This window comes from Bos mutus, chromosome 20 (assembly GCF_027580195.1).
Source record: "Bos mutus isolate GX-2022 chromosome 20, NWIPB_WYAK_1.1, whole genome shotgun sequence".
Taxonomy (NCBI): Eukaryota; Metazoa; Chordata; class Mammalia; order Artiodactyla; family Bovidae; genus Bos; species Bos mutus.
The window spans coordinates 61643222-61661528 of record NC_091636.1 but is presented as its reverse complement, the minus strand read 5'-3'; the positions used below and the strand labels follow the sequence as shown (position 1 = coordinate 61661528).

At 41.2% G+C, this 18307-nt stretch overlaps 1 protein-coding gene across 1 annotated transcript in view; it reads right to left on the bottom strand.

Moving 5' to 3' along the window:
* The window catches only part of CTNND2 (catenin delta 2), a 1090646-nt gene that overhangs the window by 473086 nt on the left and 599253 nt on the right, over positions 1–18307 (bottom strand). The window contains 1 exon segment of the mRNA XM_070357848.1: positions 4751–4923. Coding sequence (XP_070213949.1) covers positions 4751–4923 — 173 coding nt within the window.

The following is an 18307-nucleotide window of genomic DNA, read 5'->3' as shown; positions in this document are numbered from 1 at the left end:
GGAATGAAATACTTGATGAGACTACTGTAAGAAATAGAAAACTTGAAGTGGCCCATTTTCGAGACACAGTAGCTAAGGCCAAGTGGAAAAGTACTAACAGCTAAACTTGCGGACGTGACAAAGTTGAGGCCTGGACTCTTTAGATAAAGTTAGGGTTGAGGGGGGAGACCACACTGCGTCCTAAAGAGACAGGACTCCTCCCAGTGCCTGTGCCCTGGCTCTAAACTTGCCTAACGACTTGCAGGAGAGACACAGTTCACGCACCGGGAGTGTCCCTAGGCAAACAGGATGTTGGAGGAAGTGATAAACCAGCAAGAAAGTCTCTGTTGAAAAATGCGGATGTAGGTTGGAAAGGGAGAAAGAAGGATACCCTATGAGGAAATAATGAAACTTAGGTGACCTTGGGGAAGACTGTACATCCCATAGTACTCAGCCAGTGAGGAACTTGGGGGAGGGAGGGACCTGTGTGTTAGGGAATAAATTGTATATATATAAATGCAACTGAAAAAACAGCTCTATTTTGACTGGGGGCACCTACCAGAAGCTGGAGAAGGCAATGGCACCCCACTCCAGTACTCTTGCCTGGAAAATCCCATGGATGGAGGAGCCTGGTAGGCTGCAGTCCATGGGGTCGTGAAGAGTCGGACACAGCTGAAGCGACTTAGCAGCAACCAGGAGCTACGAAGGCTAAGGTTGACTTGGAGGAAGAAGGGAGTGATGGAGGGAGAGTCTACACACCTGGATGGGGAGGGGAGCTGGCAGGATAGCTAAGCAGAATGTAGCAGTGGGCAAAGCATAACTGAATCATCTCAAGTGACTTTCCAGAAAGGCCTTGGGATCTGATGGGAAGGGTCTTATATTCTCTCCTCCAGCTGAGTCCTATGAATTCATCTCAGAGTTTGAGGAGAATGACCTTCAAAGACTTCAGTTAGGGTCACGCCAGAGAACTAGAATTCTATGGTAATTTTGTGACTCAGCTTGACACCGTAGGGCAAGGCAGACCATGCACCAGGGCCTGATGTGAAGCCTGGTGATGATAACCCTACAACCATCTATCATGCTGAATAAATTAGTATTGGTTAAAAGTTGACAGCAGAATTTTTGAATATTTGTGATACTTTTTTGAAATTATAGTCTGACATGGTTTATGAGCCAGATAGAAAACCATTTGCTTTACTTTAGAATTACACTTTTTTTTTTTTTTTAGGTTCCCTAAAATGAAATGTTTTTGTGTTACTTGGTTATTGACCTTATTAACCTGGTCTGGCATCTGTGAGCCATTATTTGAACTTTCGTAGCCCTTTTGGCACTTGATGATGACAGGATATTCTAAAACTCAATATAGCTTGGCAGAAGTGAGCTTGAACACTATTTAGAATATTGAAAAGAATGTGTCACAGGGCTCCGGGAAACCACTGGAAGACAGGGATTCTCAGGACAAGCTGAGCAAAGGAGATGTTACGGGGATGACACATGACCTCCTTATTTCAAGGTAGCACACTAAATGCTGGGTAAAAGTGCTGGTGTACTTGTTCAGCATTTCTCTGACGTGATTTTGAAATCACGCTAAAACATGCCTTTCATACCGCAGTATGCTGAAGCTGAGAGTGAATCATGGTACCCAGATCTGATGCTCTGCTAAAATAAATAGGATTCAGCAATCCACCAGTAGCCTCCATCCTGTTAACCAAGTGGATTAGCACAACCCCCTTGTTTGAATATTCAGACTGCAACCACCCACCTGTCAGATAAATGAGTGCAAACCAGTAACCTATGACTCTAACTGAAGTTATCACCTTGAATACGCACATTGATAGATGCCTTCAAATGCACAGCTTTGATATCTTCACAACCAAGTTACAGTTTCTGATTAAACTTTAAAGCAGACTTTTAATGTGAGGCCCAATCTGTCCTTTGAGCTGCTACTGTTTTACTCCCATGTATTGAACTCCAACAAGTAGAACTCCAACGTGGAAGAAGATAAATCAGCATATTGCTGGTCTACATGTGTAGAGCTCTTACTAGGATCAAGCTGTAGATACATTTAATTGAAACAGTCAATATATAAAAGGAAACCTATGAAACACTCCCTCAAAATGATTAGGCTTCAATTTAGTCAAGATTCTGTTCCCATTCTTACTGCTGCTACCTTAAAATGGTGCCTGATAACTCCTCTAAATGCATTGAGTTTGAGTTTCTGCATATTTAAGATGTAAATGATAATTTAAATTTAAAATGTAAATGTGGTGGGGATTAAATAAGAGGCAGTATGTAAAACAGATTACTTCCGGGTCTCAGTAAATGGTAACTATTGATTTTATAAGTAAGAAAGCTTTGATTTAACAGTCCTCACAGAGCTATATATGAACTGAGTGCACAAGATGCTCACAAGTTAAGCTGATAATGAACTGATTTTTCTCTTGATACTGATTGTTCCATTTTCCATGATGCTCAGCTATGGGAAATGTGATCTTTTTTCATTTGACTTAATGTTTTTAACTCAAATTACAGGGGTCTTAAATATTTATGAGAGGAAGCCAAGCATGAGTATTAAATGAGTTTAAGATAAAAATAAAAGAAGGGTAGAACTTTATTGCTGTACTAGCTACATGTCTTATAAGTTATAGGAAACTGGCAAAAGCTAAATTCAGAACTTTCTTAAGTTAATCTGAATATAAATTATCCCTTATTTATGAATATTTCTGGCCCATTAGACCTAGAAGTGTGGATAGACAGAAGGGTTAAAAAAGGTCTGTAATCATTTATCTACTCCCAAAGAATTCAAAATTACATATATCCCACCACTATCAGTGTATCATGGTCAGAGAGAGTTCAGTATAGATGGGAAGATTAAAAGAGAGTTCCTTTCAAGAATGGGATGCTTTTTAGAAAAAAAAAAATCTGTACCTAGAGAAAAAAATCCTATAGCTTCCAATTCTTATTTTAATAAAATAAAATGGGACTAAAAAGATCTAATAACATTTTCTATGCTAATAACATCACTCAATACTTCAAACATTATATAATGTTTTACATACGCAAATAAGAACTATTTTGCATATATGATAAATGAAAGTATATAAAATACTTTTTTCTAATTAATTAAAAAATATTTTTTAGACATTCCCTTTTGTGTCTTATCAGATTTCTGTAAGGGAAATAGAAGAGACCAGTGTTTTCAAGAGCAGTGATCCAGGAGCTGGGAAGTAGCACAGGTCCAGGGTTAGTCTGTGTGTGTGGACCTGGATGCAATGAATTCAAGGCCGTTTCCTTCTTGAGCATCACACACCACCAGATCTCCATCCAAAGGGGGCACCCTTTGAACTGGGGTCACACCCTGGACCCCCATGGGGCAACGGGCCCCCCTCAGTGGAATGCTTTATTTACCATTCCACTTGATCCGCATAACCTTGACATCACAAGAAGGTAAAAGTTACACTGCCACTGATGGGCAAAGGTTTTGCCTGAAAAAGACAATCATAGATAATAGATAGCTGGGATAATCATTCAACTTTAATAATTGAAATGCACTGAGACTTTTCAGCTTATGCTTCATTTATGTTCATATCACCTCAAAAAAGCATCTCAGGATGACTGCACGATGCCATTCTAACTCGCCTTGCCTCCTCTCTTCCAGCAGACATTTCCTGGGGGCCATGTGGATGGTGTTAAAAAAGGAAAATAGCCTTGCCCTCAAGTGGTTTTCAGTGTTTTTGGGAAAACACACGGATGTATAATAACAATGAATTGGTGACAGAGATGGGTTGGTTGTTGCAGGAGCTTGGGGTAGGTAGTGTACCTGGGCTAGGGTTTCTGGAAGAGGAACTGCCCAATAAATGCAGAAAGGATGAAATTAAACTTGTCAGTTAAGGGGTGCTTTTGGAGTTGTGGGTTCTTCATTCCAGGAATGATGCACAGAGATTAAGAGGGTCTCATATCCTTTTATACTAAAAAATAAGTATAAAGTAGCTTAAAACAAGATAGCTCTCTAGTATATTAATTCTGGTGGGTTGAATGAATATAGCCTGCACCCCCAAATTATCAAAACTAAAGTATTAGGTAGCACACACACATACATAAATACACACACATGTATATATCACAACATTTACAACAATATTTTTTAATTGGGGTTGGTAGCCACTTCTTTTTACCAAGAGTTGATTTTAACTGCAGCTAAGTGTGTGCATTAAAACCACAAGAGCAAGTACACATCTTAAGGAAACAACTGAGGGCACATTTCAAAATCAAACTTGACAAAGTGTAACTATTCCAACTCAACCACAATTATTTTCAGAACAGTTCTGTATATGCATATGAGATGATGCATTTATACTATGTTCCTTTATATGATTAACCCCAAAGAATAATTTCACGCTTTTTTTTTTTAAGGAAAGAGAATGTGTTTCAGGTACCCTCACAAACTCATCACGCATGTCATATTTATAATCAACACAGAAATAGAACACATTTGCATATTCACCTAGGTAAGTATATATAAAGCAGAAAGAGCATGAGCAATTGACAGACATATCCTGCAAAAAAGATGCTTGTAATTCGAGTTATTCTATAGTTGTATTGTGTTATTCATTTCCTTCACTCATAGCACCGAAAGCGTCTCTCCAAAGTTGCAGGGAACTTGTAAAAAAGGCAGGAGGGGACACCATAGCCATTTGACAGCCCTGCTTCCCACTTGACCCCTTGGAGCCCAAGGACCAGCAGAGCAGAGCATCCCATCCCCAGCACGTACCTGGCTGAAACTCTGGCCCGCACCTCGGGCTTGTGTGCTGCGGGCAGGGAGCTGCGACGGGGCTGTCTCACCCAGAGCCAGGGTCTGGTTGCTATGGTAGCTGGCTGGATACTGGAAGGACCCTTCAGGTTTGGAATTGAGCTGAAGTGCACTCTGGGACAGCAGGCTGGGCCCTGCATTGAAAGTCATTTAGAGCAGTAAGTGACAGCCTCAGTGAAGCAGAAATGACATGTATTATTTATTGAGAGTAGCCTAGAATTATCACACAGGCATGAGTCCAGCCATCTATGCTTTGAATTCTGAGAACTAAAATGACTATATAATTCTACTCCAGCTCTTAAATGAGATTTTTTTCTTTTTTTTTGTGGTGTAAAAGTTCTCCAAAGAGTAGATTTTTTTTTTCCAAATGATCTCATTCTGACCTACATAGAGACATTTCTTACAAGACAAATTAGTTAATCAAGTACTTATTTTTGGATCAGACAATGTTGGAAACATTTGAAATAATTTAAAAGTCTTCCTTTTGGTACATGTTAATTGCATTAATATATCTCCTACTGTATTAATAGGATGCTTGAACACTCAAAACCTTCCAATCAGTAACAAGTTCTGTTGTATAAATAGTGATGTAATACTCAAAGCTTGAAGGGTAGACAGTGTGTAAAATATTAATAGCTCTCACACAATGTGGAATTTAACTTGATCTCACATGATCTCTGAGGGCTAGTTATCTTTGCCATCACAGCAATGCACAACAGAAGAACAAAGGAAGATACAGTGTTTAAACGGGTGCTGCTAAGCTGGCTGACCCTGCAAGAGATGGAGAAAGGAATTCCTGGCCTCATTATTTAATTATACGTCGTACAAGAAAATGTGGTTTATTTTCTTTCTTTTTAGATGAGATCTTTGCAACAGTTTGCCCATTTCCTTTGTAAGCGAATTTTCTTTAATCAAATTTCATACTCACTTTGGGGATGAAAAGAAGCACAGAAGAGTGTAAGTGTATTACTATTTTCTAGTACGTGTGTTTGAGAGGGGACTGGGGTAAGTAGAATGAGTTGGGTGAGGGTGAGGGACTTGGCAACTCAAGTTCTCTCATGTTATCTCAACCATAGGACAAAGTCACTCCTTTTTTGAAGGAGGGTAATTATATACATGGGTTTCCCTGGTGGCTCAGATGGTAAAGAATCTGCTTGCAATGCTGGAGACCTGGGTTCGATTCATAATCCCATCCTTCATCTTCCTCTTTGGCTGTTTTAGACTATACTATCATTTCTAAGGAGCATCAGCAAATTTCAAGTTCCTTCTTTCTTTTTAAAATAGAACATGGCTTTTTATTTCAAATGAGACTGCAGATTTGACATGATATAGGCCAATTTTTTTTTTTTCCAGGAAAACAATTTACTCTCTTAATAAGGATTGGTTCACATAACCTCTGCATTTAAGACCTCCCCCTTCCCTCTAATTCCCTGATGGAACTTCTAAACAATGCAAAATACTTTTTCATCATCAGAAATTGAATACTAAGATGATTAGTTAGTACAGGTAAGACTTGGTATTTTGGAATCTATACAGTTTCTGGAAAAAAAGTCAAGCAAGGAAATAAAACCATTTTCATCCAGTCCCAATTTCATCATGAAGGGCATAGCAAAAGTATAATTGCAATCCCTTTCCTTGTAATTTCAAAAATAGAGTCCCAAGAAATTTGTCTATACCAGATGGCGAAGTTTGCAATAGCTTGCAAAAAGTCATTTAGTCCATACTGATGGTATTACAGGGCTAATCACCAGGGCTACGATGCACCTATGGGGAACACATTCAGAGTTTCATTCTGGATGCCAAGAACATATTTTCCCCACTGCTGCTGTGGAAACTGTCAGGCATGAAGACGGAGTCAAGGGCTGGTCTCTGATGCCCAGGTAATGGGCAGGCTGAGACATGGTAGAGCCTTTGGAAGGGAAGAGGGATTGGTGATGGGGCAGAGGTGGGAACTGACTACAAAATTAGAAGGATGCGGTGGGTGCAAGAAGACAGCAATGAATTATAGCCAAGGGCTTTCCCCTTGGTCCCTACCCTTCTGAAGGTCACTGCTCAATGGAGGGGAGTGAGCTATGGCAGAAAAACAGAGGCCCTTTATGGTGAGTGGTCAGCACTGTACCTAACAATGGGCGGCTTCCCACTGAGACTTCTTTGGCTATTTCCTTCAGGACCGTCCACCCTGACACAATGCTTTGAACTGGCCACGCACCACCCCTGCTCCCGCCCCCCGCCCAACAATACATCTCCATGGCAATGAAAGCCAAATCAGATATACAAGAGTGCACATAATTTTGGAAATGTCAATACAATTTTAAAAATTCTTTAATTTCAAATAACTAATTTAACAGTCTATAAGGCCAAAACACTGTATGTCCTGGTTATTTGTCTTTTAAAGAGATGGCATGATTTTGCTCTGATGAACTTACTTGCATATGTAATTAGCAAGTCAAACAAACTTGTCAATTCTGAAGAGATTCATAAGATTATCTCTAGAAACCTACAAATGTTCTCCAGGCAGGATAGAAAGGCGGCCACTGAAAGCCCCTTTTCGAAGCAATTTCAATTAAAAATATGATTTATGTGCTCCTGAAATATACATTATGAAATAATCAAATCTGCTCTTTTATAGAATCAGTGGTGCATCTGATCAATACTCCATGAAAACAAACAAAGATTCTCTGTCTCATTACTTTGTTCACATATCTCAAGCATGGAGCCTAGATGTAGTCTGACAAATGTAATTGCAAGAATGAGCAATATATCATAATATTACAACCCTGACATAGCACCTGGCAAGGGCAAAACAGGGCAATAGCCAAAACATTGCATGCATTTAGAATCGTTTTCTCATTGATTACTAGGTTTCAAGTGAATGGCGTTTATTCACTCCAATTTTAGAGAGCACAGATATACAAGAATATGAAACAGGTGAAAATTAGAAGACAATTCTTAATTTCTTTATAATAAAATTTATGTATAACTGACTCAATTACCTTTATTAACATTATTGTGCACTGGGGTAGAAAATTCAAATTTTTCACAGATTTCAGAAACATTTATAGTTTGGGGCTTTAAATGATGATTTTTTCCCCTCACAACCTTATGACTTCCCATGAAGTCTTGCTTGAAAGTGAAAGTAAAGGTGAAGTCGCTCAGTCCTGTCTGACTCTTTGCGACCCCATGGCCTATCAGGCTCCTCCGTCCATGGGATTTTCCAGGCAGCAGTGCGGGAGTGGATTGCCATTTCCTCCTCCAGGGGATCTTCCTGACCCAGGAATCAAACCTGGGTCTCCCACATTGTGGGCAGATGCTTTACCGTCTGAGCCACCAGGGAAGTCTTCCTTGGGTTAGAGGTAAAATGAGGGTGCATCCTTGAGGATATGATGTGAATCCACTGGGAGATGGGGACAATGTAAGAGGATTTCTTGGGATGTTCAGGAGGGAGGAAGAGACTGGGTCTTAAAATTCCACCAGCAGATAGAAAGGCAGAAGTATTCGTTTCTTGCATTAAAAATTCAGAATCATTTATAGGTCATACTAACACGTACTAAAATATATAGTCAGTTTCTCCTTAAATTCAGTTCAGTTCAGTTCAATCGCTCAGTCGTGTCCGACTCTTTGCGACCCCATGAATCGCAGCACGCCAGGCCTCCCTGTCCATCACCAACTCCTGGAGTTCACTCAAACTCACGTCCATCTAGTCAGTGATGCCATCCAGCCATCTTATCCTCTGTCGTCCCCTTCTCCTCCTGCCCCCAATCCCTCCAGCATCAGAGTCTTTTCCAATGAGTCAACTCTTCGCATGAGGTGGCCAAAGTACTGGAATTTCAGCTTTAGCATCATTCCTTCCAAAGAAATCCCAGGGCTGATCTCCTTCAGAATGGACTGGTTGGATCTCCTTGTAGTGCAAGGGACTCTCAAGGTCTTCTCCAACACCACAGATATTTTAGTTTTCCTGCTCATGTGCACTCATTTTCTTTATATGGATTTAAGAAAAAAGTTATTTATTTGGCTGTGTCAGGTCTTAATCACATCACACAAGATCTATTGTTGTGGCACATGGACTCTCCAGTTGTGGCTCAAGGGCTCAGTAGTTGTGGTGTGTGGGCTTACGCTGCTCCAAGGAAAATGGGCTCTTAGTTCCCTGATCAGGGATTGAACTTGTGGTCTCTGCATTGCAAGCTGGATTCCTAACCCCTGGACCACCAGGGAAGTCCCCTTTAAGTGAATTTAAAAAGACTTCATTTAGAATTGTTAATTCTTATTTGCTTTAGCTAAACATCAGTTTCAGAAAACAGTAAACCTTAATTAATCTATGTACTTTGTGATAACAGAGAAAAGGCCAGAGGTTTACAAAGTAGTATTCCCAAGTAATTATTTGGATTGCAATCATGCCAGCTGGAGTGGGAGTATATTGAAAAAAAAAAAAAAAAAAATCCAGGGCCAGAACACAGAAGATCTGGTGGGCTCTAGTCCATTTCTTCCTGTATGACATCATAGATGATGAAGCCAAGGACAGCAAATTACCTCCCCTTCCCTGAGTGTTTACTAAATTCCAGGGACTGTCCTGAGCAGCTTATGCCTATTAATCCCTAGAATCCTAACAAGATCTCAATAAAAGTGCAGAAATCCCCATGTATACTGACATTGCTGAGGGTCCCACTGCCTGAGAACACACAGCAGTCATGGCATGCCTGGTGCAAGCAAGGCAGTGTGGCTTCAGAGTGCCTGTTCTTATCACACTTCATTATTTGTGCTCTAAAATTTTAATCTCTGCAAATTTGAGCACCTAATGAGATAATGGATGTGAAAGTGCTTGAAAAAATGTAAACTGCTACACAAATGTCAGTTATTAGTATTATTATCTAATTATCTAATTAATGAGCCACGTGGCCTGAGAATAAAACCCTGACTGGAATCTGTCCTGGAAACCAGATTCTAGTTCTGTCCCATCCATATATCAGTGTTTTCTTTCAACCCCCTCTAGTAAAAGTAAAGTTGATCAGTCGTGTCCAACACTTTGAGACCCCATGGACTGTAGCCTGCCAGGCTCCTCTGTCCATGGGGGTTTTCCAGACAAGAATAGTGGAGTGGGTTGCTATTTCCTCCTCCAGAGGATCTTCCCGATGCAGGGACCGAACCTGGGTCTCCAGTATTGCGGACAGACGCTTTACCGTCTGAGCCACCAGGGAAGCCCGCAACACCCTCTAAGCTTCCCTCTTACAAACAGGACACACAAGGCAAAGATCCTTAAAATGGCCTGGAAATAAAAACTGAACCAAACAAAACTAGGGTCAGAGACAAGAGATAAGGAAGAGAAGGTTCTCTCTTAACCTGAAATTCCATTCTTTGTCAACCTTGAAACCCACTCTCAAACTTGTGGTTTAAATGTCACCTCCTCCATGCAGCCTGCCCGGATGTCTGATTGCCCTGGGGAAATTAACCATACCCCAATCTCTGCTGCCTTAATACTCTGTATAGACTCTGAGGAATTTCAGCAGAGAAATCTGTAGTCTTACACAGCAAGTGGTAAAGAACCTGTCTGATAATTCAGGAGACATAAGAGATGCAGGTTCGATCCCTGGGTTGGGAAGATGCCCTGGAGGAGGGCATGGCAACCCACTCCAGTATTCTTGCCTGGAGAATCCCATGGACAGAGGAGCCTGGCAGGCTACAGTTCATGGGATAGCAAAGAGACACAACTGAGGAGACTTAGCAAGCGCACACACACAGCAATAGGTTTTCTGGAAGGAGAGTGACAAAGTAAAAACAAGGAGTCTGAACATTTATGTGAAAGCTGCTGCATTCAGATACTTGGAGACACTAGAGACCATGGATTTCGTGGAGTGGAGAAAAAGGAAACCAGAAGAAATGGAGGAAATTTCAATTGGGGTAATGGCCATGGTAGGAAGGAAGGGAAAATCGTGCATTTAAGAGACATTTTTTAAAGCTCATTGGTACTTTGGGACTAGTAGACAGGAAGGGAAGGCCAGCCCAAATGCCTGGACGCTCTTTAGCTGGCCGCTCGAACGATCTCGCTAACACTGCAGTGTGTGGAGGGAAGATGCCCATGGTGCAAAGTAAGTCTTTTCTAGAAAACCGAGCAGACAGGACAGCACTCTTAAGATCAGGCACACACCTTCTGTTTCTACAAGGTTTAAGGTGATTTATTAGCTGATGCTAATTATGGTCTGTTTCAGTGGAACATCTGTCCCAGAAAGCAATAAATATTCACTAAGCGAGGTGAAAAAGCAAAAGCTCCCCTCACATGCCATATGAAGGAGGAGGAGACCTGTGTTGGGGAGTTGATACTTTGGGGAAAGACAGGCTTCATTTTTTAAATTACAGAGTTGTTGGAGATGGTGGGAGTTGACATAGTTAGAAAGGCACTCTGGGCTTGATTCTCAAACTGTCTCTAACAGACTAAATTATCTTTTGAGATCTTAATTTCCAAGATCAAAGTTTGGTGGTGGTGGGTGGTTTAGTTGCTCACTTGTGTCCGACTCTTGAGATCCCGTGGACTGTAGGCCACCAAGCTCCTCTGTCCCTGGGATTCTCCAGGCAAGAATCCTGGAGTAGGTTGCCATTCCCTTCTCCAGAGTATCTTCCTGACCGGGGGATAGGACCCACATCTCCTGCATTACTGGCAGATTCTTTACCATTGAGGCACCAGGGAAGCTCAGATCAAAGTTTGGTTATATATAAATGAAATTTTAGAACAGAGATGCAGCTATCTGAGTCATCAGGGGTAGAAGTTGAAGCCACAAGAATGAGACAAGGTCTCTAAGTGGTGACAATATCAATTTAATTCCTAGGGATTATTTTACCATCAGAAGAAAAGAATTATTAACAAGAAATGTACTAAAATAAACAGCTAAGAGATCCAGGCGATGTCTCACACAGACGCTCAATGAATGCTTTGTTAGGTTGTTAATTCAGGCTAATCAGGAATAATAAACACTCAAATTGAGACTGACAAGTTTAGGACTGGATACACAACAAAGCCAGTTCTGTTAAGATTTCCATTTATCAGGAAGTTTAGAAACATTCTTTATTTTTGGCTTAACTGGCTCTTTCAAAACGATATAAAAATCTTATCTTTACATAGACCATGAAAAATAAAGCCAACAAGACTCACACACGTAACTACAACTGTCAGAGAATTTGACTCATGTCTACCCTCTTGTTATGCAATCTTTGTGGAAGGCTGAGAATAATGTGAAGGTTAAGTATTATTTTAAATGAGAGTAAATTTTTAGAGCAACAACAAATAAAAAGAAGGGGGGAATCTTTTAAAAGGAAAATGGTGAGTGAGTAAGAAGAAAGGAAATAGTGGAAATTATTATATACAGTAAGTCCCATATATAGGAACCTTTAACGTGCAAACTTTCAAAGACACAAAACATGTGTTCGCACGTCCAGTTACCTAACTAAGTTAGTTCCTGCGTCTGGCGCACATTGTCACATGCAGGCATCCTCTGAGTGGCTGTGCTTTACAGAACTGTGCAGAGTACAGTAGTGAAGTATTCTTGCCTGGAGAATCCCATGAACAGAGGAGCATGGCGGGTGTTCACGGGGTCACGAAGAGTTGCATACAACTGAGCACTGCGTGACGATGAGTAGTGATGAACTGGTTGTCTTCTCCTGCCCTTCACTAGTAACTTGAAAAGGTACGTAGGCGTTTCACTGGGGCATTAATCTAAAAACAGCATTTCAGTCCATCTACCATCCCTAACATAACTGAGGGCAGAAACTCAAGCAGCTTCTTACACAGCAAAGCTTAGGGCTTGTTCTACTAGCAGATGTGGTTTTTTTCCCCACAGTGGACCATTTTTAAAGTCTTTCTTGAATTTGTTACAATATCACTTCTGTTTTATTTTTTGTTTGTTTGTTTTTTTGGCTGCAAGACAAATGGGATCCTAGTTCCCTGACCAGAGAGTGAATCTGCACTCCCTGCTTTGGAAGGTGAAGTCTAAACCACGGGACCGCTGGGGGAGTCCCAGCAAATGTGTTCTTAAATTTGATTTCTGAGTCTCTTCCTTCAGAATATCTGTTTTCTCTGGTCAGCTGCTTTCAGTGTATAATGCTTTACATGAAAATGAAAACTTGGAAGGTCCCAAGAATAGAGAAGCAGTCATTTAGTTTTTAAACTGATTTAGATTCAACCAATGCTACTGATCTAACTAGTCTGCTTTCTCAAGTTTGACTTGGTATATGAATAAACGAAAAATGGATAAAGGTCTTACCCTAATATAGTAAGTCAGTGTATTTATATCTGTATACAATGGAGGGAAATGAACAAAATATCATTTATTACAAAATAAAAACTTCAAATATATAACTTCCCTTTAAAATGTACAGCTCAAGACTTTGATTGTGCATGGGATTTTACATGTTGTTTTAGTCATAGAACGGTATTTTTATAGCTTGCTCTAGTCCCCAACTACTTCCTTATAAACTTTTGTCTTATTTACCATTAAAAAAACTAATGTAACACAAAGATGAGGAAAATCATTATATGTATTTCTTTACAAATTAAGTCAAAGATAATAGATTCATACTTCTATCAGTCATTGTGAGAAGAAATAGAAAACTAATACAAATCGCTTTAGAAGAAAACAAAATTGAAAGCTAAATTTTGAAAGCATTTCAATGTATTAATGGAATTACATTAGCTTAAAGAACTAATTTTTAATTTTATGCAAATCACAGACTTTTCCCTAAATATTTGCATGGTTTGCTCACACATTTATTCAGATTCCCAATCAAGTAAAGAATGACTTCCTGGCCCTTGCGTCATTCCCTCAAAACTAGAGTAGTTTGGAGGTTTCCCTGGAGGTCCTATTAAGACTGTGCCTCCACTGCAGGGGACTCAGGTTCGATCCCTAGTCAGGGAACTAAGATCCAACTCAAAGAGCTTTTATTCACCATATGAGTGATGTATAATACTATTTAGGACACCAAAACTGGAAAGTATTTAAAAGAGAAGGTTGCATCACCCACTTTTCATGAGCCATCAGAGCAAAGATGCTACCACGTGCCACGCAGCCTCCAGGAAGCTTCACTGAATGCTCTTTGTGCGTGATTCTCAGTCTGTTTTAGTTTGTTTGTTTAACTTACTTTATTCAAGTATAATTTATTTACAACGTTGCATCAATTTCTGCTGCACAGCCAGATGACTCAGTTACACACATACATATATATGTACATTCCTCTCCATGTTCTTTTCCATTATGGTTTACCTCAGGACACTGACCAACCTAGACAGCATATGAAAAAGCAGAGACACTGCTTTGCCAACAAAGGTCCATCTAGTCAAAGCTACGGTTTTTCCAGTAGTCAGTAGTTTTTCCAGTTGGACCATAAAGAAGGCTGAGCGCTGAAGAATTGATGTTTTGGAATTGTGGATTTAGAGAAGACTCTTGAGAGTCCCTTGGATTGCAAGGAGATCCAACCAGTCCATCCTAAAGGAAATCAGTCCTGAATATTCATTGGAAGGACTGATGCTGAAGGTGAAGCTCCAATGCTTTGGCCACCTGATGGGAAGAACTGGCTCACTAGAAATGATCCTGATGCTGAGAAAGATTGAAGGCAGGAGGAGAAGGGGATGACAGAGGATGAAATGGCTGGATGGCATCACCAACTCGAATGACATGAGTTTGAGCAAGCTCTGGGAGTTGGTAATGGGCAGGGAAGCCTGGTGTGCTGCAGTCCATGAGGTCACAAAGAGTCAGACAGGACTGAGCGACTGAACTGAGCTATGGTTCTCCATGTGCTATACAGTGGGACCATGTTGTTCATCCATCCTATATACAGTAGTTTGCACCAGCGAATCTCAAACTCCCGGTCCATCCCTCTCCCACCCCCTTCTCCTTGGTAATCACAAACCTGTTCTCTGTGTGACTCTCATTCTCTGATTGTGTAAGAACGAGTAAGGAAAGGTGGATGGTATCGTGGGATTATTGTAAAAACGGGTACTTCTGCAATCCCTGAAAGGTTCTTGAGGATCCCCTGGAATCCCCAGTACACTCCAGGAAGCTCTGCCCTGCTTTACCCCCACGGGCTTTGTCACTGCTGGGAGTAATTACCTATCTGACCTTGTAGTATTTACAGTGCTCAATTTCAGCCTTTTCTGCCCATTACATAAATGCCAAGGGCAGAGACTTTTGTGCTGTTGTTAATAAGTGCTTAAATGTTGCATGCTAAATCGTTTTAGTCCTGTCCAATGCTGTGTCAACCTTATTGACTGTACCCCTCCAGGCTCCTCTGTCTGTGGGATTCTCCAGGCAAGAATACTGGAGTGGGTTACCATTTCCTTCTCCAGGGATCTTCTGGACCCAGGGATCAAACCCACATCTCTTATGTCTTCTACATTGGCCGGCAGGCTCCTTACCACTGGTGCCACCTGGGCTTGAAACAGACGTTTTAAAAAAGAATATAACACCTATCTGTGCCTATAGCTTTACAATCAAAACCTAGTATATTAAGATTTGATGTCATCAGTTGCTGTTGAAGTGACTTATTATTTGGTCAGTGCCAATTACTTCTAGGGAAATCCTATAAGATGTCTTCATAAGGTATTACCAGGGGATCCCACGCTCCACTGTGTCCCAGGGAAAAGTCTGCTTATTTTGACTTTCTCACGGGAGCTTTCTGCCTCTCTCCGTTTCTTCACATCTACCAGCTTTCATCTGACCCTCATATTTGCATGTGGGGCGCCTAGGGTGCCTTGGCAATTTCAGAACCCAATTATGTTTTCATTAAAAATCTCTGCCAGGCTCTAAACTCTGTGCTTGATTCCAGGAGACCCTGAGAATACAGCTGAGAATGATGTATTTAATGAGAAATTTGCATTTTTTTCCTCCTGCTTAGGGAATAGATAAGGAGCAGTTGATATTTTAGGTGTTTGCCCATCCCTTCATTTCCCAGGTCTGCCTCTGAGCTGGTGATCTCTTTGCAGAAGCTATAACATGCTTCTCAAATGTCTATGTGATAGAAAGACATATATCTTTCTATCTATCTGTGATAGAAAGAAATATAATACTGAAGTGGGTTGCCATGCCCTCCTCCAGGGGAATCTTCCCAACCCAGGGAATGAACCCAGGTCTCCCGCTTTGCAGATGGATTCTTTACTGATTGAGCCACTAGAGAAGCCCAGAAAGAAATATAAGAGAAAGAAATTAACTGAAGAAGAGGTAAAGGTCCAGTCTGGAAGGGAAGATAATGACAGCTTTCTGGAGGATATTACTCTGTACCCTGTATGCTACTTGGGTGTTTTCCCTCACTTTTGTTCATACCGTCCCCTGCCAACTTCCCAGGGGCTCTGTAACACCAAAGCTAGTGGGGTAGGTGGGTGTGAACCTGGAAAGGAAAGAAAAGGGTGCGTGAAGCATCAGACAATTTCAGGCTTCAATTCTGACCAACCTCTGGAGCGGAGACTGGCTTGTTTGTATTTCAAAAACTTTGGACCAAAGGGTATATGATGAAGTAATACAAGGAATGAACAACCAAGGATGTACTCAATTAACTTGAATAAATACATGCCCAGGAAGGGACTTGGGGTCTCTGGGCCCAGGTGACAGTCTTTAGCCACTTGTGGAGTGAGGGGAACAGTTGGGCTGGAATCCAGATCTTGTGGCTCCAAGGGCAGGATGCCTTGGACCCCTACCTACCCAGAGTCTCTGCACCCCATCAGGTCTAACTGAGGATCTTGCTTCCACCCTATCAGATTATCAACAGTGAGTCACATTATTTATATAGTTATCATCTTGATTACTCTAATCTCTATGAAAGTGTCATCCTTCCAAACCACTTCTGAATCCTTTGTTGCCATGCTTGCCAGGAATTGCGAAAATATTCACCTCCCAAGGTTGTCTCTTATCTTTATTATTATTCCATAAGAATGTAAGGGGTTATATTTTATAGCATTTTTAATAACCCAATCTCTCAACGGTTTTTCCACCTCATGGAATTAAGCATATTTGCAGTAATTAAATGAAGATGACAAGCTGTAAATCAAGAGGAAGTAATATATTCCTTTCTTTCAAACTATATATGATCATTCTATTTAGATTTCACCTGCTCAGAATGGTAACCTATACGATTGATTCTTAATTTTTTGAATATATTCTGAATTGAGAACTCAATTAAATAACATTCCCTTCTTTGCCATAATGTTCAGAATATATTACGCTCCTAAGATTTCCTTCCTACTGAATGCTGGGATTTTAAAGGATGTGGTAGAATTTCAATTTGTCCAAGTGCTACAGAAACAAATAATTATTATTTCATGATGTTCAACAACACTATCTATAAACACAGAAGGGGCTTCCCAGTGGCTCAGCGGTAAAGAATCCGCGTGCAGTTCAGGAGACGCAGGAAATCCAGATTCGATCCCTGGGTTGGGAAGATCCCCGGGGGAGGAAATGGCAACCAACTTCAGTATTCTTGCCTGGGAAATCCCATGGACAGCAGAGACTAGCAGGCTACAGTTCATGGAGTCGCAAAAGAGTTGGACATGACTTAGTGAATCAGTTCAGTTCAGTCACTCAGTCGTGCCCGACTGTTTGCGACCCCCTGAATCGCAGCACGCCAGGCCTTCCTGTCCATCACCAACTCCCGGAGTTCACTCAGACTCATGTCCATCGAGTCAGTGATGCCATCCAGCCATCTCATCCTCTGTTGTCCCCTTCTCCTCCTGCCCCCAATCCCTCCCAGCATCAGAGTCTTTTCCAATGAGTCAACTCTTCGTAGTGAATAAACAACAACCAATAAACATATAAGCCATCCCCCACCCCCCACAAGAAGTATATTGCCTCTCTGATTTTGAATTACTAATGTGTTTCATAATTTTTAGCTAAGACATCATTACCTTTATCTCTGAGTTTTTATCTCCAAGGACACGTGGATCAAATAACATGCTCGGTCCATGACATATAGTTTGAGTCAAGCTGTGTATTATATGAGAAGCTAATGGCCCTGTTGCTGCTGTTGTACAGTCACTCAGTTGTATCTGACTCTTTGTGCCCCCATGGACTGAAGCACTCCAGGCTTCCCTGTCCTTTGCTATTTCCCAGAATTTGTTCAAACTCATGTCTATTGAGTTGGTGATGATATCTAACCATCTCATCCTCACCGCCCTCTTCTCCTCTTGCCTTCAATCTTTCCCAACATCAATGGCCCTGCTGCTGCTGCTGTTAAGTCGCTTCAGTCGTGTCCGACTCTGTGCAACTCCATAGCTGGCAGCCCACCAGGCTCCTCTGTCCCTGGGATTCTCCAGGCAAGAACACTGGAGTGGGTTGCCATTTCCTTCTCCAATGCAGGAAAGTGAAAAGTGAAAGTGAAGTTGCTCAGTGACGTCCGACTCTTAGTGACCCCATGGACTGCAGCCTACCAGGCTCCTCCATCCATAGGATTTTCCAGGCAGGATTACTGGAGTGGGGTGCCATTGCCTTCTCCGCAATGGCCCTGAGCCTCTGTCAATAACCTTTTTTTTTTTTTCCAGTAAAACAACAGCAA